Source organism: Micropterus salmoides, unplaced genomic scaffold (assembly GCF_014851395.1).
Source record: "Micropterus salmoides isolate LMB-PRFRI ecotype aquatic unplaced genomic scaffold, ASM1485139v1 Ms_hic_scaffold_9, whole genome shotgun sequence".
Classification (NCBI taxonomy): domain Eukaryota; kingdom Metazoa; phylum Chordata; class Actinopteri; order Centrarchiformes; family Centrarchidae; genus Micropterus; species Micropterus salmoides.
In genome coordinates, this window is record NW_024044681.1 from 12,904,918 (window position 1) to 12,929,363 (window position 24,446).

The window sequence follows — 24,446 nt, forward strand, 5'->3', positions numbered from 1 at the left end:
AAGAGTAGTTAGGTTGAGGATACAGTCATAAATACGCTCAAGAAATACTAGGCTGATGGGACCAGTGGTAGAGAGAGACACACACACACACACACACACACACACACACACACGATGATCTCTGGGCTTATGCCTACCGGAAATAAGATTTGAATACATATTTAATGAACAATTTTACATTTTTACTGATGTAGTGTATTACTGCAATGAGATACTGCACAATCCAAGAAATCTTAACCCCTTGACGCCAATTGTCGCAAATTTGTATCACACCTCTTCCTTTCAGCCTGCAGCTGAGATAGTGCATGTATTCCCCCAATGCCTGTTTGTGCATATTCGATACATACCTAGGAACCTTTTGCAAGCACTGGTTTCTCATTTATGCCTTTTGTCGCTAATTTGCATCATATCTACATCACACCTGAATTTATATATTTTATATGTTCTATAGACAAATTAACAATCTTTCATTATTATAACATCAGCTTGAAAGCAAATGAAAATGCAAATTATTATTTATTTATTTATTACATTTTATAAATAAATTCAGGCGTCAAGGGGTTCAAATGGTTAATCGGATGGCAACAGTATGGTGCCTATTAGTCCTATAAGTAATATATTAATTTCAACCTGGGAAGTAGAGAAGCTGAACTAATTCTAGTCATGCACGAGCCACGATATGTTATCTAAAGCTGTTCAAAGAATCTAAATATGGAAGCAGTGTAGTATTTCTATACAGACTAAATACATTACTACAAGCAGTTCAAATGAGGCAGCTGTTAGTGGTGATTCAAAGGGTCAGAGAACACATAGTCTATGTCTAATCTTTCTTCAAATTTACAGATTTTAGGGCAACACAGTCCCGCTTTCAAAAATAAAGAGAAAAGAAAGCGCAGCCCTAAGAAATTACAGGGGTGTTTCTAAAGAGACCGGGTGAGATATACGCTTTAGCTTCAAGCATGAAGTGCAGTGCTATATAACTATGAATACTGAAAAGGTTAATACAATTGGGTAAGCACTCTTACCCTAAATGTACATGCCTGGATTTCCATTTTTGAGTCAGTTACATGCATTTTTATAGAGAAATACTCTTAATTTATCTGCGACAGCCAATGGGAAATCAAAGCTAACTCAAGAGCAAAGTAATGAGCTGAAACCTGCTCAAATCTGTGCGTTGATTCTCACTGTGATTGGCAGTGTTAGCATCCCTTTTACATTGTCTCAATAATGTTAATATCAAATTGTAAAATCTAAAAATCAGGCGTTCGTGCAGCTGTTTATGGAGGAGGCACCCCCTTAAATATTATTAAATATAAAATATTAGTTCTTATTAAGCTCCTGGGGAAATGAGTAATGATACGCCATCACATTATATTTAATGATTACGATGATGTAGTCATCAAGAAACTGGAGGAAACCATGAGACCAAGTGAGAACCATTACAGTAGATCAAGTCGAAAATACCATAACAAAAAAAATATTTTTTTAATACATATAAACCCAAAAGAATGTATCTGAATTTGATGCAGGTTTGAAGTACCATATGGTACACAGTACTTTACTTATTTGTTGTTGTTTTTTTAAGAAATGGTTTGTAAGTTGTAAGTGCTTTTTCTGTAACATAAAAACTACTGTCACCTTTTTAAAGTCACTATGACTACTTTGCTGTCACTGATGGCTGCAGGCTATGCATACTCATGCGCGCACACACACACACACACACACACACACAGCTAGTGAAACCAGCATGAAGAGCTGAGACTGACTGATGCACTATTTATTCCATGCAGGAACACAGTGATGCTACACTGATGGCAGCGCAAGTAGGGAAAATTACCAGGCTGCCTCTCCACAGGCCTGACTGATTATTCTCAAAGACTAGCCTGGGTGCACCATAATCCCCTTGTTTCTGAGGGGGCCCTGATTGTGCTGCCATACATGCAGGAACTTTAATAAAACAAAACTTCAGAGGAAGCCTGCAGCATGGGGCTGTGCGGGGCTGGGGGGAAACGAGAAATGAATGATCTACCAGTAGTCTGTCCTCTTTTGAAGTTAGAAAACAGATGGCTACCATCAAAGTACATCAAATGACTAGAATCAACATCTATGAAACCAGACACACTGACTACAGCTAGCCAGCTATTTTTTAATTTTAAAAAATTAGCACGATAGGTGTAGTATTGCCATTGATTGATAAAACTTTTGAAGACTTAATATATCAAAACAAAAAAATGTTGTTCTTGAACTTTAAGTAGTTATTTTAGTAGATTTAAATACATCAGTGTTCACATCCTGTAGTTTTCACTTACACTGGTAGCAAAGCATTAGTTAAGAGTATTTTCACAATTGATTTATCTATAAATTGCTCAGTATATAAAAAGCCAAAAAACATTACAAATGTCAGTCAAATCTTTCAATTTTTTTACATTTGTTAATTTTCAAACAAGCAAAACACTAACAGTGAATTCATAAGGTGAACACTTGTCATTGTCACTTGAGAAATGAATTAAATTACTGTTTGATCGTCAGAACTGTCACTGATTTATTTCTCCGAAGGAGAAAAATCATTCGGAAGCATCTAGCAGGAATAATTGCTTTTGATTTAATTATGTGAAATTATTTATTGCACCGAGTTTTGTTAACTGATTGTCTTCTTTCCGAAGTACTGACAGATATATTGACACAGGTGTGCCAGAGCTGCTAATATGAAAGTCTGAAGCAGCTGCTGTAAAAATAATCAGTCTCACCAGCTTTCCTCACATTAAAATTGTCCCATATAAAATCCTGCCACTGACAACACACAGACATTGTTTTAAATCCAATGATGTGTGCATATTTTCCATACCTAACATCATTTCACACCAATGTTTATAGGCTAACTGTGGCCATAGCCAGGATTTTAGAAATACAGAGGTTGCAAAATTATTTACAATTTTCAAAGTTTTTATTTATTCAGTAAATTGTTCAGTTATACTCTAGCAGAAATAAAACTCTAGAGTAAAATGCTAAATCATTTACTTGTTTATTATTGGATGGACCTAAAAGTAGTTTAATTTAAAACACAGTCACAGAACACTCAAATTAGCTTTTATACTACCCACCATGTACAAATATTGAATTGTATAATATAAACTCCATGCAGGTTGGTATAAACCTGGGCCATGGCAGGATTTTAGAAATACTAGGGAATGTCATGGGTTCAATATTAACCTGGCTAAGACCTTTATCAATTAAATTGAATAAAACAATAAATACAGAGAATATAACCCCATTGGCTTTGATGGTGCCTACAGTCCCGTTTGGAAGTAGGTTTGTTTTTAAAAAATAATAATAATAATAAAAAAAAGTAAAACAGTGTATAGAGCAAAATAAAAAACAACACTCTACCACTTCTAACATGTTCTAAATAACAGCATGGCGAGGCAGCACACACACATTCTCCAATATTCTCTTACTAAAGGTGGCTTATAATACAGTGACAACTAAGTAAACACTGTACAACTTCAATTAATGGCTCAGGCTTTTATTTACATCAATCAGTGAACTGAAATGTATGCATATTATTCATATAAAAATTAGGCTATCGAATTACATATCAAAACTAATCATTAATTTGATTCACCGCCAAGAGACAGCGAATCTACGCCAAATTCATGCATAATTGCAAAATTCCAGTAGCCTACGTTAGAAAGGATAAAAGCCTAAGCTTACCACTTAAGAGTGTGATGAATAAAGTTAGCAGACAGTGAGCAATAGACTATACATGACAATGTTCATAACTTAATTTTTGTCAAAACACGTTTTAATTAATTTGATCGATGGACCCTTACGGATTAACGGAATATAAATAATATAGGACTGGACACATATTCGGACTTTATGACTGTTTCAAAGGTAGGGAGGCACAACTTTGTTTTAGTCTTTCTTGGTTACCAAATCTGAATCTAACCTAATGATATGTAGCATTGTCCATGCTATAAAAACATTTGTGTGATATAAGCAGCGTAGAACTAGCTCAAGTGGGCGACCCAGTGGGCTTTAAGTATCCTCTATCCTTGAAACTGATTCAGATTAGCCCAGAGCCCAAAAAGAAAAAACTGTTAAGCTGATGATACACAGAGTAACTTTTAGAGCAATCATGCAGGGCAACGTTGCCGTCAATGGTAATGAGTAAAGATTACTACCGTAATCCCCTTCCCCCACCACCCGCCCCGCACCTCTCCGTTCAAAACACAGTCGGACTTGCCACTAGCAAGAGTGACCAGCAACATTGCTCAAAAAGTTGCCCCGTGTATCATCAGCTTTAGAAACCTTAGGAAAAGCAACAGAGGAGTGATTCCTTTAGCTTGGCTTGTGGGAATCTACCTAACGACATGTCTTCAACCTTCAACACTAACCCTGAAGGTCAACACTGCAAATAAACAGCAGTGACAAAATTACCCTCTTAACTTCTCCAAAGTTTTTCGTCCAAGCTAAACCTCCATTAAACCAAGTCCAATTGTTCCAACTGCTCATTAATTTCAGTGGGAAACACATTGTCAGTCTCTAAGCCAGGGTAAATTACTCACTGGAACAAACTCAAAATCATATAGGAAGTGGCTGTGTCAGCTTCCTGGTTCTTGCCCCAGCAGCTTCAGCCTGTGTGGCATCACAGGAGTCTCCATTTGGCTAAAGTGAACAGTGAGCTTTATAAACTCAACGCAACAAAGTTTTTCATTCTGTAGTCGACCAACAGAATGTGTTTCTTTAGTAGGGCTGTACATATCGATTATTTTTCAAGTCGATTAATCCAACGATTATTTTTTCGATTAATCTAACGACTAATTTTGTTTATTCTAAAGAAAGAAAAGTTGCCTATTACTCGATTAACATACCAATTTATCCAAAATAAATATCAAAACAATTTCTAATCAATACATCTATATTTTATTCAATCATCCTGATGAAACACATTAGAATAATGAAAACAGCAGCAAATCTTAAAATGAATCAAATTCCCACGTCACTGATGTGATAACAATAACAACAGACATTAATTAGGCTACTTTACATGTTTCTGACATGGATTCATTTCAATATTAAGTAATGCAGTATGATAAAAATGTATTTCTGCATCAGTGAACACCTGAAAGGATTCAGACTGTACATACAGTCACAGATTGTCTGTAATTAGAAAGAAATTACTTTTAACATGAAGGCAATGAAGAAATACTACGTGTCTGATAATGTGCCGTGCTTGTATGGCGACAGAAAGTAAATTTGTGTGGCGACAGAAAGTAAATTTGAAAATAAATGATTTGCGGTGCTGCCGTCTAGACAAAGTGCTACGGGATACTTTCGTATCACGTGTTCATGCTGCTTCACTTATTTGTGGACAGGAGTTGTGCTGCAGTGAAGCCATTTCCAGTTCACAGAGCTCACGGAGCAGCACATTGTTGAGTGTTTGTCTGAAATACTCCAAACTTTAGACAGCCGAAGGCGCAGTCTTGTTGCTGGAGCTTGTCCGGGATAATCCCACACCGGATGCAGCGGCGAAAAAAACAACTCTGTAATGTTACAGCCCGTCCACTGTCAAACGAAACTAATGTCGCCCAATGTTACCGCAACAGCACGCCGGCACCTGATCAGAAGGTAACAGTAACTTTAGCATTTAACTGATATCATGATTGATTGTTGAGTTGAAGGCTAACGTTAGCCAAAGTAAGTCCAGCTCAGCTGTACACACGTGCGTTTGTTGTTCTCCTTGTTGGCCCAAACTTTGTGTTGTAACATCACGGTCAACAATAAAACCAAAGGATCAATCTGACAGACATTAAATGGCAGGTTTTAGTATCTGACAATTCCGATACTCGTAGACATTTCAGTCAGTACCAATAGACCAGTAGAACATATCTGAAAAGTAAAAAATAAAAATAAGTACAACAATGTAGCCTACAGTGAGAGAGAGAGACATGAGTATTCAGTAAAGCCTATCCCAGCATGCACTGGGCAAAGACGGGCAAATATCCTGAACAGGTCACGTCTATCATAGGCGCTGTTATTCATCTTCATTTCAATTAATGTTATGTTGCAGCCATCTTTAAGTGTGGGGTAAAGTAGTAATGGCTCTAAATCAAGAACTCAATAAGCCTGCTGTCTGCTGATTAACTGTGGTCATTTTGATATTTAATTAAAACAACCATGCACTCAAATGCAGAGAAATGCATTTCTCCACCTGGTTAAGAACTGCTCATTCATGAATCACTGTCCTTAAATTCAATGTCATTAAAACAAGTTTAAAAAAAAAAAAAAAAACACAACCTACATCTTCACACCTGTTAACATTACAACTTTATGTGCAGTGTAACTGATATAATAATGTTGTTTCAGAATTTATTGTAACCCCAAGCCTAATTCAGTTACAAGAAAGAAACATTCACATATTCAAGAATACATGTTCACTTTACAAAATTTTCATCCACTTCTTATTGCATGAATGCCCAGATAGTATCCGGCATTTTAGGACTTAAGAAGAGAGCTCAGTTTTAAATTATTAATGTGACTCCCTATGATTAATGGGCAGTATGTTACAGTCCTAACATGACATGTTCAGGGTTCAGCTTAATATTACAGTGGATACTCAGAGATCAAATCTTGAAAATTTACCAGTGCTGGACCTGCAGTTACAGTCTACTACTTTCTCCATTTTTCCTCTGAAATGACCCACAGTTCAGTCATTTTTCTAAACATTACTTTGACAAAATAGAAGGCAAACTGACATGGCCGTCATACTAAGCCTTTGCTATTTTTGCTCTGAAATGACCCACCCATGTCATCTTTCAGCACATTAGCGTGACAAAATATAAAGGAGATTGAAGTGGCACCATCTGCGGATGACAGACGACGACGCAATTAATAGATTTTTACTGTCTGATGTGCTCTTTCACACTGTGCAACTTTTTTATATATTATTGACCATCCACAGAGTATTATTGACCAACCCCAGAATACTTTAACATATTAAAAAATAGAATGGGGGGGGGGGGATCACCAATTGATTACCAACTAAACCATCCAACTCTGATAAACAAATTAACAAAAACAACTGACCTTGAATGGATTGTAATTATGCTGTTATATTATAACATTGTTCAAATAGCTGGCACACCGGACACCAACGATCACATAACAATTTCCCATGTTTAAAAAAGTGCTTCTATGTGCACCAGTTGACTATAACACACTGGTAGACAACACATTTAAGGCAGACCCCACTTGGCACATTAAAGAAGTCATGCTCAATTTTAGGTTCACAATTTTATTTAGGGGTTGTAACAGAATAGGTTTACATGGTTCACAAAAAACACAATTTTTATCATGCTGCACATTGCTGCAGACCTCTTTTCACCCTGTGTGTTGACTGCTCTGTTTTAGCAACGGTGGGTTGCATCTCACTTCTAACAGATCTTATTTGGGAGTTGCACATGTACAGTACCTAGTTAAGGACTACTAGCCAATGAAAAGCAGAGTAAGTCGGGTCTTGACAAGCCAGTAAACAGGGCTTCGGTTCAGCTGTACGTGTTCCTGATCCAGCCTAGCAACCTAGACTGGAGTAAGAGTTTCAGAGTGGTAAGTTATTCATTTGTAACACCTTGATCTTTCATGAGTAACATTTTAACTGTGCACCGTCTCTACATCAGGGTGGGGATGAGGGGAGGCAGCATGTGGACATCTCGTCACTGTGTGCGCTGCAGCTTAGTGTGGTTTTTCCACAAGTGTTTGTGAGTGCGTGCCTGACTAGCTGCTGAGCTTATGACGTGCATTACAATGTGACACAACATGGTAACGACAAAAAAAAAAAAAAAGGCTGGACAATCAAGCCATGTAGCCATGGCTGTATCCATGTTCAAGGGTAAGGAAGAGGAGATTTGACGTTGCACGGACTGCATCGGAGTATCACAGGTAACTTGTAGATTGGTTATATGTGGATGGTAGGTGACGAAACTTTTATTTATAAGTTCCCAAAACATTCCTCAAAAGGACCAAGGCCCGGCAAGGTTTATAATTTACCAGGATTTGATTGTCCTCACTTTCTTGCTGTAATTCACGAACGAAGGTATCAGGTTCTTAGGTAAAGAGGTTGCTGAATGGTAGCACAAATACAACAGATGTTATGGTGTCTGGAATTAACAAACATATTGTGGCTGGTTACTACTTAACTTTAGCCTAAATTGTTTACCAATTTATGGTAGACCACTCAGATTGAGGAGTCAGGCCGAATGTTTTCCCTCTTCATTGTAATCAATATGAGGTCTTGAGACTTTGGCATCCTTCAGACTAAGTATAAACTTGGCACAAGAGCACATTCACACTGAAGCTTATGTCTGATCCATGAATAAAAAATGACCTCCTATTTGAGGTATAATGGTGTTATATGGCTTTCAAGGAGCACTAATAGAGCCTCCTAAGCTACAATTATTAGCCAATCATCCTGGTGTAGGAGGTAATACATTGTGTGTGGAGAAAACACCATCCTCCGCTAGCACTGCTCAACAGGTCAGCCTTGACATGGAATATGTACAGTGACAGGAACACGCTAAGTGGCTATGTAGGCGGTGGTAAGCGAGCGCATTGTCTCAGATTTCCATTTGATAATCCACAGGCTTGGATCATGAACTACTGAAGTCACTGTATGTAAACTGACATGGTCCATTCTGCATGTGGTCAGTCATGTTCACAAAATTACACTGAAGGGTAAGAGAACAGCCTTATGTCTCACTTTTTTCCAGCATTAAATGGTTTGGGGGGGGGGGGGCATTCCTTCTGAAAGGAGCATGAGAGGATGTTATGATGTTGTAAGCGCTGTTAGTCAAGCTTTTAATTCTGGGTTACATAAATAAAATAAGCCTCGACTTGATATAAGTTACCATTTGCATAAGGTTTCCTAACAGAATAGTGTCCATAGTTATCCTGTATCTTTCTTAGACATACCTGAGTTGAACATATTTAATTTAATTCATCATTCCTGAGTAGGGCTGTCTTAACATGCGTCAAAGCTTTGCTGCATAGTGCTTACTGTGCTTGCTAAGCAAGGGAGAACAAGCTGCAGCTAAAACACCTCACCTACGACCGTCTAAGGTTTGGGGAGTATTTTATACAGTGACCCAAAAATGTGGTACAACTGCTATACATGAACACTTAAGAGCAAAAGCATCCCGGAGTGCTTTGTCAAGACGGTAGCAAGACAGCACCACAGATAATGGTCTACTTTTTGTCTGCACACAAGCGGACTCTTTATCGAACACAAGTAATTTCTGAACCGTGGCAATGACTAGGAAATTCGACTAGTTTTAAAATATGCTTCTGTAATCATTATTCTAATGTGCTTTATATTTCTCTTTTTCAGGGTGATGACTGAATAAAATACTGAAATATTAATGAGGCAAGTTGAGACATATATATTTAGGATAAATGAACAGTTCATTAAACAGTCATTAAATTGACTAATAAAAAATTTGATTAAAAAATTCATTGTGAAGCTCTATTCCTCAGGAAACACTGTTAAAGCAGGTATATTTGTTTATAATAAAAATGTATCAAGTGACAAGATAAAAACAATCCAACAATGTAAAAAGAGAATTATCACCATCGCACCGCTTTAAAAAAGGAGCTTTCTAGTGAGTTTCAGCTTATTGTTTAGTTGTCCAGCCCGCAACTTTACTGCTTTGGTTCAGCTTCACCGCTCTCATGGACCTTTAAAGTGTCCTTGAATCCATGACCTGGACTTATAGTCACGTTGTTTCTGCTCAGGTTAAACTATAGAAGCTGCCCCCCCCCCCATGTTTTTATTTTGTGACAAAAGTGTAAAAGCATGACTGCCTCTGAGGAGAGACTGGATGGATTTACATTGTTAATAGCTGTGTAACATTAATGGTTATGTTAGGTTATGTCAATTCAGTTAGCTTCAAAATAAGTATACTTGTAAAGCACTGCACATAGGTGAAGCTGACAACATTTACCTCCTCCTAAGTAAATGTAATTTCATCATTGATCAATTATTAATGGAAAACAGCCATGACATCTCAAGTCAACAGTAAACAGTTTTAAAAGGTCAGTGGCCTCTGAAATGCACAGATTCAGAATGCATAATTTTTTTCCCCCTTGACAGATACAATACGTGCAAAATAGCAGTATCATCACAACTGGTAACTCAAAGAAGTAATGTTAAGATAAGCCAAGATTGTGTTCAGCAATCAGCAATGTAGAGGGAATTAAATGATCCTGGCATGTCAGGTCAACTCTGCAATGCCAGACAACCAATCAATACGCAGACAGTTTGCTAGACTCGCAGCTTCTCATCCTCAAAAAATATTCTTATGCGGATTAACTGCTCCTTCACCCATTTTCATTTTCAGTCGAGAAGGTATTAATCTGACAGCCAAGTGAAGCCCAACAAATACTACACACTTCAAAGCAGCAGGAACTGCTTTGGAAAACGGGCTGGGTTCAAACATTTTCTTTCATTCCTATTTTCAGTCGGAGACACACACCCTTCCCATGGTGGTTCAAACTACTTTCAGTAAACCCTAAAATAAAGAAAAACATTTTAGCTCATTTAAATCAAGTATGTTAGGGCTAAAGAAGCAGGTTAAGCCTTGTGTGAATTTTAAGACCCAAAACCCATAAATACGCCACTGTCCTCTTTTTAATAAGTAGACAACATCAATCTGTCACGTTCACTTCATTAATGATTTTTCAGTTGCATTTGCAACTGTAGACACTTTGTCTCAGTCTGCCTCATTTATTTCAAGTTCAGTCAGTGATGTCCTACATTTCACAAGAAATCTTTCAACCCCTACACAGAGCGAAGTGTCTTTTGACTGCACTGCATCTGATCTACTGTTAATTAGAAGAACTGTACAAACATTACTTATTAAGTAATGCCATACAGTCACGATCCCAGAGAAGTTGTAATGGAAGGACAACACTTTCAGCATAACAGCTTGTCCTGAAGACAAAAAGCAAAGAGCCATGACCTGGTAAAAGAGGCCTGGGTTCCAAGTGTTGTTCCTCCATTAAAGTTGTGTGGGAGCGTGGTGCGCAGGCACTTTGCTTTTGCTCCCTTTGGTAGACAAATTGGTATCTGAACCTCCCGCTGGATGTGATTTCTCCCTGAGTGCTTGTTAGATGCGAGTGCTGAGGGGTGTGGAGGGTTGGGGGGTGGTCAACAGAAGAACTTGCTTTTGATTGTAACAAAAACCAAAACCAGATTCAACTAAAATATGTTATACCATCACTGGTATTCTGTGAGCATTTATCTGTGAGGAAAAAAGAAAACTACATCACCAAAAAAAAGGACCGTCCAATTGTAAGATTCAGTGAGGAGTTGTTAGTTTATGTGTTCCTGTTGTTTATAAAGTTATTTTAAAATATTCATAATCTTTTGAGTGTTACTGCATGCCTTTTTCAAGCAAGAGCGCAAGAGGATATGCACAGTGAACTGGATTCAAAGTCTGTCAGATCAGAGGCTGGTGGAGAGCAGGGGGTGGTTTGTCCTAGTTGCTGAAATATTGTTGTTTTGAGGGCCTGATTAATTGTGTTCCGGAAGATAAACAACCAACTGTACACCTATTTCCAGTATTTTGAAAGACAGGTGCCAGAAATATAAACAATATATAATAGTCTTGTACTCTATACTATGGACTTTCATATTGTTTGATGAAGTGTCTTTTTCCATGTATTCTGTAAATCTGAATCTTACAGAAGTCAAGGTGAAGTTGAGACTTAGAGTTTAAGTCATCATAAACACAATGCTACTCAATCACAGCCAAATCTCCCCATAGAAATACTAGATTGCAAGCGTGGAAAGCTTTCCACCAAAGGTGCTTTGTGAGTCAGGAAAACCCTGAGTTCACACATTCAACATCCTCTTGAGTCTCCATCAATGAGATGTTTGCTGCCAATTCTTACTGTTCTAAATGCTGAATAGACTTACTGGGCAAAAGACTCCATTTCTGATGCCAACGTGCAATTTTTGCTTTAACTCTGATTTTCATATTGGTACGCTACGGAACCTGACAGCCTTATCAGGAGCTAGCTGGCTGCAAGGAATATTAAACCAAAACGGAAACTGAACTGCTATGCTGATGGATCAACTCTTTTTTAAATTGTTGCCGTTAGTTTTTGCTTTGGACAGAGGCAAGATCCTTTTATTACACACAGTTACATTCGCACTATATAGGACAGAACTTCCCAGACTGCCATTGCAATAATAACTTACATGAATATGATCATGTAATACCCTGTATGAGATGCATCAGTAGCACATTTGGGTCAATTCCAAATGGGAACGCCCTGTATAACAAATAATTCTCGTACAATGCACAGCAGAGTGTACAACTGAAACCTTGCTGCATATAGAGACCGAACAGCACAAGGTAAACCGAAATATCCCATTCACGAATATTCTACATCGAATGTCAGATGACATGACATTGCAGCAAAAGTAGAGCCAGGTTCAACCAAGAGCTGGGCAAGGGTTAATAAACTTACTTTAGGGTAACTGAAATAATAAAAAACAATATGCTATACTTGTAATAGATTACCGTTCGTCACTGATACATAGTGTTATTTGGTGTGAATGACTAGTGGAAAACAAAATGACTCAGGTAGGTATTGTTTTTGTGTTATTAGAGGCACTTTTTCACGCAAAAGAGATTGTGACACTTACTGAAATTAAGTGATACTTTGCAGCCTCACAATCTACAATTTCTGCACAAGGGAGGCCCCCCTTGTACTTCAGCAGGTAAGATTTCCCCCTGCATCATCCAACTAGGACACAAAGAAAATGAGATGAGCGCGTTATTGTGCAGCGGTTGTCTGGCATTAGTGCAGAAAATATCAGTCAAGACCGGGTTACAATAGATGAGACAAAGGAGAGGAACTGAGCAGAGTGGGGAGACATGATCCAGTTCCGTGGGAGACAGTGCAAGAGCCTGAAGCGTCTCATCAGGAGCAAATTCACTGAAATGTAATACAAGCTGGAGTGTTATGTAAAATGAAAGATGGGAGAACCCAGATCACTCAAGCCTACTGTGCTGCAATGGCTGACGCATACCTGTATTGTATTCAGAAGGGCATTCATTTCCCCTCAGATGATTACAGCGAAACACCAGCTGTATTGTTTATTTGGTTGAAAGCACAAATGATATGCATTGATTCCTTATTCATTCATTGTTGAACTCTGCATTGTGTCTATGAATGCAGGCAAAATGGGCCCAATTACAGCAAGTGATGCCTCCGTGTGACTCCACAGCAGAGCGAGATGATGAAGGCCTCAAACTGGGAGGAAAAGAGCAATCAAAGGCCACTTGTTGTCTTTTGTAAATTCAGAAAACAAAATGGAAAACACTTCTTGCTGTGACTGACAATGGTTCACTTGGGACTACAGATTAGATTAGTCAACCACACACATAGGGCTTCCACATTGTCTTACTATTAGAGTTCCTCTAGTGGACTTCACATTACCTTCCACATTATTGGCTGAGATGACTCGTGAGTGAGTTGGTCCACTGATTCGCTTTGGTCACTGATAACTTGTGAAAGGCATCCGTCATCATTGTTGAAACTACATACTATGTCAAATTAATTATGATCACCAAAATCAATAAGCATAATGAACATTTACATCAGTATAATAACAGATGTGTCATATTCACCACTTTTTAGCAAAAGTACTATTTTCAATCACTCATTATTTCCAATTGCTTCCATTTAGTCATTTTGTATAGCTGTTACGCTACTATCAATTAAACTCAACTCCCATAAAAAAAAAGGGATGCTCTTTGAACTGATAGGTCTGTAATGTGAAACATTTAAAGTGTAGAGTTTAACTGACACTACCTCAACACTGATCCAAAAACAGCAAAGTGGAAAGAATTAGATAATAAAAAACAGTATAGCTCTATGACAATGGCATGAATGAATTATTGCACTTATGGAGTTAGTGCTGTGAAAATGTGCTTTATATGAATATATCAAAATAACCAAGGCTGAAGAAAAAATAAGAGTGAAGGCATGTCTCTAATATAACTGATTATCTCTGTTGATGTAAATAAAGGCCAGTGTTGGGAATATATAGCATGGAGATTGTTAACAAAAATCAAGCATGTAGTCAGATAGCAGTAGTATAAATGTAGGTAAAAATAAACAGGGCTTGAGTTCTGTTAGGAAACAAATGCAATTAAATGTATTTTTATACATAAACTGTCTTCATTTTCACTTCTCTTTTATGATTCCAATCATTAATGCTACAACAATAGCCATAATCATATTTATTTTAGTATGAAAATGTCCCTTTTTTTGGCTTGTGATCATATACGTGTTTGTGTTATCCCAGTTGTCAGTGTTTGGTCAGGATTGCTTCCATGTGTCAGAGGCTCGGGGCAGATCCACCTGCCTGAGGCTGCCCTCTGATGTTGCCGGGGCTCCTCCTTGTGCTTCACAATAAAAGGCCACAGTTTTTTGTGTGTGTGTGGTTTTGACATTGTCAGACAGCAAGAAACTGAATTGGTGGCCAGCTGCTGCAGGGGCTGCTATTTCTAAATAATGTCAGACCCCATCAAACTCTAGCTCTACAGCACATGTGTCAAACTCAAGGCCCGCGGGCCGAATGCGGCCCGCCACATCATTTTATGTGGCCCACAGAAGCTTTAAAGATTCATGATTGTCCTAAAATAAGTCTATCCTGCCATAAACTACATCTCCCACAATGCATTTAGATTTTGTGACCCGCCACAAGACTGCGATGTTTCCACACCCACTACGGTAGTTTTCCGATAATTGGAGATGAGAAATGTATACAAACAATCCCTAAATGTCCTAGACGAGAAAAACTGATGCAGAAGGAAAGCAATTTGCATGAATGGTGGGAAAGTGAATACATGTTTGTGCTTCAAGGAGAAAACCCGGTAGGCTAGGCCTATATTTTTTGTGTTTTGAGGCAGTATCAATGATGAAGGATCAACGTTAGTTAAGGCTCGTGCAGACTACATGACTTTCAGGGTCAGCCGATGGCTGTGCCGTTCACACTACACAACTTTCTGTCTTGCGTCATTGTGGCGTTCACACTACGTGACTGATCGGTGACAGGGGGTCACAGACTACACCAGCTGACGACGACTGTCACTCGACGCTGGTCTCCAAACCACGTTTTGTCAAGAAAACGCATGTGAAATGTGAAACGGGAAATGACGCGAACCTATAGACAAAACAGCTGTTGTTTGCTATTATAAAGACAGCAATTATACAGACAAAGAATCTGTGTGAAAGAATGGATTAGCACACGCAGGTAGCAGGGATCCAGGTAGCAGGGATTGTCTGAGCTACAGAGAGAGCTGGAGGTGAGTAAAATGTGTTTTGCGGTGCCAGCTGCCCGCTCTCATTGGCTGGATGTGGATGTCAAGTCAGCCGACTTCTGCAGATATTTGGCATGCTAAATATCTGGCTAGCGTCGGCGATGGTGTCAGATATGTGTTGGGGAGCCGTTTTGATGCGTTGTTGAGTAGTTCACACATAACGACTGGCAGCCGCAGATTGACCGCTGATTTACTCCCGATCCCAGCCTGACGGTCGCCGAGCGGCAAATCGGGCTAAAAATCGTGTAGTGTGACCTAGGCTTAGGCTCCAGTAGCCTTTACGTCAGCATTTTTCCCAAGTAATCAAACTCTCTCTCATTAGTTGGATGTATCCCCTCTGCAAGGCTGTGTGCAGCTGGACTATTTGTCTTATCAAATGCCACATCTGTCCCTCATGTTATTAGCAGCTCACAATTATTTGTTTTACCATGTTTCTGCACCTGGACTGTGAAAAAGTGAAAAGTTACTGTAAAGCTTATGTTTGATGATATATGTCTTTGTTATTTACTTGAAACGTTTGATCTTTGATTGATGGAGTAATGAGGGGTTTTAAATCTGATAAATTAATTTATTTGTTATAATAACAGAGACATTTTCTTACTATGGCGATATTTTTACATCTGATAAATGTCCTTGAATACATACATTTACATAAAATAAAGAGACAGTTATTTAACAATATGTTAAGGAGTAGTTACGTTTATACAGTTGCAACTGGCCCTTTGAGGGTAACCGTGCTAATAACATAATGCTTATGTGGCCCTTGGTGAAAATGAGTTTGACACCCCTGCTCTACAGTCTGACTGAAGCACAGCATCAGTTCTCAGGGCCCTGATGGAAACACAAGAGGAAAGATCGGGTAGTTACAAAAATAACAAAAGACTCCTGCTCTGGGGGTCCAGAAAATCTATACCAATAATGATAATCTGGCCCGAAGTTGTCAAGATAAAAGCTCTGGAAGCACCAAAGTGCAGACTAATTGACCTGAACTAAAAATGTACATATATAAAAAGTATATAAGTATATTATATCATGTCAGAGGTCACATGCCTCTGGAGCCTTGTGTCTTGCTTAGGGGCATGTTGGTGGATGTCTCAGTGGGAAATGAACCCACGTCTCCCACACCAGAGGCATGCGTCTTATCCACTGCTCGATCACCACCACAAATTCCAACCCAGAAACAAAGTTTCCACCATTGAATTATTAAATTCAACTAAACTTGCCATGGAATTTGTGTGTCAGATTTAAAATGAGCAAATGCATGTATAAAGGGGAAAGAAAGCCTAACAAGACTATTGCAACTATTGACTTAACATGATAACATTGGCAAGACATTCTCCGTTATGGTTTTGTTGAGTTTAAGAATGAATAAATTCAATGAAGGGTGTGTAAGGGTGTTCGAAGTGTAGCCTCTTCTAGACAATAGTATAACAAAGTACCAGTACATTAGCCTGAACATACAGCTAAAGGAACTTGCTGCAATGCTCTTGACTGGCCAAGTCACCTGGCCTCAATCCAACTAGTCATGTGTGTCAGTTGTTGAAGACCAGACTAAAAAGAGAAAAGCCCTTGAATCAAGCAAGCGAAGATGGCAGCAAAACAGGCCAGCAGACAAATTGATTAATTTAACATGAGTCTATACAACCGCTTAATCCACAGAGAGCAAGCCGGACTGTCTCTGTCTTGATTTCGCTGTTTGGCCCAATCATCTTCTTTTTTTTTTTATAAGCGTGATGTAACACAGCACAGCCAATCACTGCATGTCTCCGACAGTGACAGTTGATCCGTGGCGGTGCCATAACACAGACAGACAGTAGAGAAAAGCAGCGGGTGATGACTAAGAAACATTTTGTTCCAAAAAATAAAAGTCAATCCTGCTCAAAGATGACAGCTGCACTGAGTTTATTTAGTAAAGGTTCAAAATATTACCAGGCTCATTTCTCTGAATGAGAGAAGTGAAGGGAGGAAGAGGGAAGTGTCAGAGGAAGGAAATGCTTAAATCCTATATTTATTTAGCACAATGACTCTAGAACTGGAGTTTTTTCTGTTTCCCGTTCCGCTTTCCATAGAGTTGACCCTTGATCACTCACCAACATACATACACTGCTACAGAGGCTAATATTAAAACATTTACTGATTGATTGAATAGATCAGTAAAGATTACAGTCATGGGGTTTCCAAATCTGGCCACTGGACAGGCAGTTCCACTTAGTACCACTCTGTGCAACATCGCCCAAGTCCTCAGAAAAGCCAAATCGAGCTAAAAAAATGACTTCATCTGAAAAAAAAATGCAAGTACAAGCAGTGGTAAGCTGGTCATGAGATACAGTAAAGTGAAAAAGTACTGGGAACACGACATGTTTACTTTAATCCCTGAATAAAAGCATCACAGCCTTGTAATGCCTTGGCTCCTTAAGACTGTCGTTTTCTGTCGCTCTTACTCCTAATGTGATATACTGATTTCTTAAACTTTTCTGCATTCATTTTTATTATACACACTTGCTAGAGGCTTCAGCTGGTCAAGACTCCGACAAGTGATGTTTGGAAAATATTTGCATTCACCTCAGTAGCCTTTTCTGCATCAACACATTATGGAAATATGATCATAAATATTCAAATGTCAGTTGAATTTGAGTGATTTCACTTGTTTCATAGCCAGATTGTCAAACTGTACAGCACAGCATAAATCTAGAAACCTAGGCCAGTAGGTTGCTTTCAGAATGGCAGATTGGTGCCTACGCCTACTCTCTCCACCACCCCCCTCCCCAGCACCTCAAGAGATTTGGAAGCGGGTGCTTACTTGACATCCCATCACTTGGCGGCACACTAACAAGTAGGCCATAAACCTTTTTTCTCTCTTTGATTACACTAAGTGCACAGAGGCCAGATGCGACCCAGCCCAGTCATCTGTTGGCTTGCCAGCACAAGCGCTGCAGACTGGTGGGGGCAGGAAGGGGAGGAAGAGGAGGGGTCACTTGGGGTCCCCTCCCTTCAGGAATAAAGCCATTGTTCTTCATTACAGCTGGAGAGGCTGCTGGGGGGTACAGAGGGAGAACAAGTCCATTTCAACACCTGTTTTCCATCACCAGGGGCTCCTACCAGCTTGAGTCAGAGCCAAACCACTCTGTACGAGGATTCAACAGAGTCTGATACGGGTTTTCTTTGTAACTGAAGCTGCCCGTAGGCAGTGTTTTGTGCCAGGTTCACAGTGATAACAAAAATGGCAATTCACAAACCAGGTCTGAAAAGGAAATAAATACAACTATTTGGTTAATTATTTTTGTCAGGACAGAAAAGTCTGTAAAACCGCATTTAGATCATCATGGAACACTAAAACTCTAACAAAACTGCAGCCAGATCAGCACCAACAGAGCTCTTTAGTACTCATACTGTACATGGTATTAACAAATTAACCTATCCGTTTCAAATGTAAAAGATATTTGTGATGACATGTACTGTGAGAGTCAAAAAAATAAGAAAACATGATCATTAATGTCAATAAAGTAAAACTGCTTTGTGTGCAACATTCTAAGGGAGCAGCTATACAAGCAAAGCAGCTAATGCTACAACACCATAAAATAAAGTTATGGAAAAATGTAAAGTGCATTAGTTTAATTTCATATTATACAATATAAGTAATACGTATTCTTAGTATCAGACCAGGCCTGCAAACACTGAATCTGTACACCAAAGTGAGGATTAACTCTGAACAAAAATGAACAAAATTCATTTGGGTTTGGACTGTTGGTCCAACAAAACAAGTAAAGTGATGATGTCTCTCAGGGGACTTTTTCACAATTTTTTTAGATGAATTTTGTAGATGAAATTAAAGCATTAGTTACAGTCCTAATTATAATGTTTTCACCTTCAGGGCTTCACGCAGAAACAATGACTAAAATGCTGATAAATTACACAACAGATATGACATTATACAAACTGCTTTATATCCACCATAAAAGTAAAACATAATACGTTTTGACCAAATGACTAGTCCGAACATTTTAAAGGCCTGTGTGGACTATTACACACACACACTTAAAACTGCATCACTTCTCGCTAAGGTCAGGTAGTAAAACAGCCGTTAGCTACACCACAGATCTCAGTGTCTGCTTCTGAGTGAGCATCAAGAAGCTCTGTTAATCACAACTGATATATGAGGCTAACTTGTTCAATAACTGGCAAACATAATTCATGTTTAGAGTTAAGTATCTTGCACCACCTTTTCAGTTCTTGCCTTTAAGACCCCATGAAAATAAACGACTGTACGAGACTGGACATGCTGAGCACAGAGAGAGAAGCGATAAAGCTCTTTTGAAGAGCAAACCAGGCTCAAAGGTTGCAAGGGACCAGCAGGCAGCATGGAGATCAAAATCATAAATGAGCTGTCACATGGATGACATCTGAGATCCATTGTGTATTTAAGACAAATAAATGCACACTGCAGCCTCAACTTTGACAAAAGATAAAACTCTTTTCATAGATTTAGGAAATCCCACCAAATGATTTTTCTCTGATTAAGTTATCCCATGATATCCCTGATATTGATGAGTACAAAAAATCCATAAATCATCACAGCGACGCAGTAAAGATGGCAGTTCACGCATCCTTTAGCTTACATATGTATGTAGGCTAATCAGTAATGTAGCAGTAAATAAAGAATAAACAGTAAACTCAGGCCAATAACTGCCAACATACAGAAAATAAATTGTGCTTTCAGTTATGCATGAATGTATCCTTTATACTCCATATTAAAAAAAATAAAATTAAAAATAAATAATCATCTGCCATGCTGAGATGTCCAGTGTGCTGCATCTCAGTCAACAACGGTGTGACAACAATGTCAGAAGAAAAATAGGTGGTTTAACTCAACACATGTACCACTAGAAAGTTCCAGAGGGATCTACTCCCGAACACTGTCTGAAGAGAGCATGATTATTTGCACACTGAAAATGTCCATCAATGGCAAATACGTTGGATTCCCTGGCAAAGCTTAAATCGACGTTGTAGTCTACGCCATAGACATAACTCTTGATGCTCTTATCCACTGCAACTTCATGAAAAATAGATAAGAAACAAAATCAGTATCCAAGATCAAACGCACAGGAACCATGTGAACTGAGAACAAAGGCAATCTTTCATCTACTTGTCATCTATACACACCATACCTACATTTATGACCTGGTCATGGCGCAGTCATGTTAACATAAATTTTTCCTGCAATCAAATAAACAGTCCCTGCTCTCACCTGCATGATCCCACCATTACATAACTTGAAAAAAATGAAAGCAGAGATGCCTCTCACTGTTGCTGACAGATTACCCAACCAAGTTTTCAAGTCTCAGCAAGCCTGTGGTCAAAGCGTGCTGTGTCAGCACTCTTAAATACCACCTGTAAAGTGCCATGCCCCTGGTGTTCTACGTGTATAATCTGCATTGCACTTGGACTTACTAAATATTTCTACACAGAACAGAAGGAATTGTATAAAGATGACTAAATGATGTTCATTTTAATAACATACCGCCATGCATAAATTACAACAGGATACAAGATATCCTTGCATGGCACTTTTAATCACTATAAGGGTGCACAATTATCTCTTTTATTTCAGTCAGTATTTGGATGGTTGGGTAATTATTCTTCCATGTTTTCTAACAAAATACTTTTTCTGAACATTAAAATAAAAGAAAAGGTGCCTTCATTACATAAAAAAAATAACTACAGTATAAATAAAACTTCATTAAAATGCCCAACTCTATAAATCACCAATTCATTAATGACAGTGAGATTAGGCGGAGAATCTAAATGCAAAATGTCACTGCCACAACCTATTCAAAGTCTAATTATTTGCAGAAGCCAAATTCATGACTGCAATTAGACCATTATATGATTGCCAGCAGACTTACTTAATATACAAAAATATATACATTTCATTACATCGCTGTGTGCTTATATTGTTACCTTGGTGATATTGTGTATTATATATAGTGCATGTTCTCTCCAATTACTACAATAAAATAATTTTAGATTTCTTTCTTTCCTCAAAATACAGGAGGTGGTCATCTCAGAGCTCAGTTAGATCCTTAATCTTTAAAGAAAGAATACCATCACCAAAGTCAGTTGCTTTTTATCTGAATATACAAGGAGCATGGGAAATAGTATGGACAAGACCCACTTCCTATCTGAGTCAGTCAAAATAACATATATTGTGTCTTTATACACCAATGACTGACTATACACCAGTGTCTTTATACACCAATGACGTATCACTTATTAACTTATTTCCAAAGGATGAACATTATCTCTGGGAGGTACTTGCATCCACTCTGAGTCCTCTGAAACAAGAGCGATGGCAGTGGGAGGCAGTGAACTGTGAATGCTTTCTCGTAAATCCATTTAATTTGGGGCACTTGTGTGATTTGATGACCATATGAGGTTAGCCTGCATGCCAAAACGGAACTTATAGTTGAGGTAAATTTAATGCAGCCTTCTCTTTGCCTGGCTGCAGTGTAATTCTTACTCTCTTCCATTTATTTGTTTTGAGGAGGGGGGAAAAAAAAACATCCTGCAATGCTTAGCACAATGTGAGCCTACAGTATGCCTGGAAGTAAATAATTGATATGCTTTGTGCAAGCGTGCCCTGAGCTTTGTTTGAAATCAGTGGAGCCATTTCCATGAAGGTAAAGCAGCAGTGCCCACTGTCCAAAGAACAACAGTGCCTTGTTTAGTTTGCTGTGCTTTACAGGACTGTTTCATTGACTTGTCATGAAAAAACATGATTAGTGTGCCTCCATTTTAATGGATAAAACGTTGTAATGGATTAAGCCTGGTGGATAATCCACTATGTGACAACCGTCGACATCTGCCGCCCTGTCATTCTCACCATTAGAAGCTCGAACTCAGCATAAAAAGGGGTTATATTCTTATGAAGAGCAGCTTTATGCGGCATAACTTAGCAATAATTCATGAAAGAACTGAATTAACGTAAATATAGGCTATAATAGGTGGTTGAAACTGTGCTGAAATTCACCACAAAGCAATAGTTTAACCAGTTATATAATTGTGTAACCTATTTGAACGGGTTTCCAGTTTGTAACAGCGTGCGCTTGCTTTGGGGAGGTGCGTGGCCACTAGCCTACAATTTCACTAAATCTTCATCTTACCATTGCGTTAAATATCCCAATGATAACACTTCATGACTAAACACAGAGCACACAGCCTATGAAACCCCCCGACAACATGCACTTTATCTCATTTTAGTCTGGTATAAAAAAACGTGTGATCCTTTTCCGCAGCCCGCCAACTCACAAATACCACTTAAAGCATCACCCAAATCGTGTAAAAGCCAAAAGCGTGAAAAATCGACACGTCGTAGTTTTCACTCTCACCCAGCTTTTATCTGTAACCTATCCGCTTCTTGAAAGCAACTCACATTAAGCTACTAACGTTACACACGAATGAAGCTTTGATGTTTCCATGTATGATGCTACAGAAATCCAGTTCCGATATTACGAAAACACAGTCTGGAACGCAATTGGAAACTCGGGCATATTAATCTTCTCTTGTTTACCAGCAAGACTGCATGCGTGTTAGGAGGTAAACTAAGACATAGTCTGGAACACTCGAAGGTGCTTTTCATTTCGGCATACACCCAAAACACTGAGCAGCACTTGTATCATTATAATGTCAACTTTTATAACTGGTTCGCCCGTCGTTCTAAGAGTATCCCCTTCGACATCCAGCGGCGTGGCCGATAGTGAACGAATTCTAAAACACTTAGATTAAATGGAAAATAACTGCTGATTCGTGAGCTTTCTTTACGCCGAATTTATCTAAAAGGCACACTATTACTGACAAGTCTTGAATTACGTTGTAATACGTATGCTTTTTTGAGTCATTGACGTCCACTTAAAATAATCGAGTTTTGAATAGAGTTTGCCGTAGCGTTTCCTCAAACCGCACGTTGTCAGGGCTGCTGCATATTCTACATGAACGCACCGCTGTTTTCTGTGATTTACAGCAGTCCAGGCTCCGCTCTGAACAACATGCCACAAAAAGTAACCAAGCTAGCTGAGTGACCAAACAAACATTTGAGCAGGTCAAATGCATGTAGATCTAACGTTATATCCCTCCAGAGCAACAGAAGACCACGCTATTTGTTTTTGTTTTTCACAACAGAATTGGCCACATTTAAGAGTTGGCAGTTGTGATTTATAATGGTGAGCTGACCAAAGTGATATATTCCGATGCAGTGTATTTTGTAACGCCTCTTTGTGCACATAGCAGACACAAATCTATTCTTATTTCAACTTTACGGACAGTTAGGTTTTCTCTCAACATCATACATCCAAATGCTCCGTTTCAAAAATTGCCCCGCTGATAAAATAACGTTACACTTCTCCATCTACAGCCATGGAAATCTGAGCTGAAAGTATAGGCTATATTCCCTTTAGACAGCTTAGGAAAACTCCTACCTTTATGAAGAGCCGCTTGAAGCATGAATAAAAAGAGAATAGTCGCGAGAGAGCTGCTGCCAGTGTTCGCCATGTTGGACACCTGCTTCAGTATGGCAGAGCGAGGCAGCTTCACCTAACGTTACAGCTACAACGGGACTCACTTAATGAGATGCGAGAAAGGGAGGGTACTGTTTACCATATTCATTTAATCTGCAGTTTTTATAAATCATGTTACTTAGAATAAATGAGTTTTATACTCATTGAATTTACTTCGAATTAAAAACAAAACAGAGCCAGGCTCTCAATGATTTTAACAGTGTTGTGCTGCAGGAGTGGTAGGGACGTGTGTCCGTGTGTGGTTTAATTGGATGGGCGTGTCCTCCTGATAGAAAAACAATATTGATCCTTTCATGCTCTGGCCTCCCTTGAACAGAAAACATTTTGATTAAACTTACAAATGTTTTTGTATTTTGGGCATTTCAGACACAGCACTGATTAATTCATCCACATGTAGTAGCTCGCTAGGCAATATGGCAGGCAAGCAGGGCAGGCCATAGGAGGCCCCCAAGGTTTCCGGTGATTCTTCACCTGCACTTCC

The 24,446-nt window shown here is 38.8% G+C and overlaps 1 protein-coding gene across 6 annotated transcripts in view; it reads right to left on the reverse strand.

The window, feature by feature from the left end:
• cadm1a (cell adhesion molecule 1a) overlaps positions 1-24,044 on the reverse strand; it is a 391,315-nt gene extending 367,271 nt beyond the window's left edge. For 2 of the 6 annotated variants that reach the window (XM_038708106.1, XM_038708111.1), the window contains exon 1: positions 23,867-24,039. In XM_038708106.1, the coding sequence (XP_038564034.1) occupies positions 23,867-23,939 (73 nt within the window). In that variant the 5' untranslated portion in view covers positions 23,940-24,039. Of the gene's footprint in view, positions 1-23,866 lie in introns of all 6 variants that reach the window. The other 4 variants (XM_038708107.1, XM_038708109.1, XM_038708108.1 and 1 more) reach the window with 3 other exon arrangements.
• Positions 24,045-24,446: the final 402 nt, after the last annotated feature.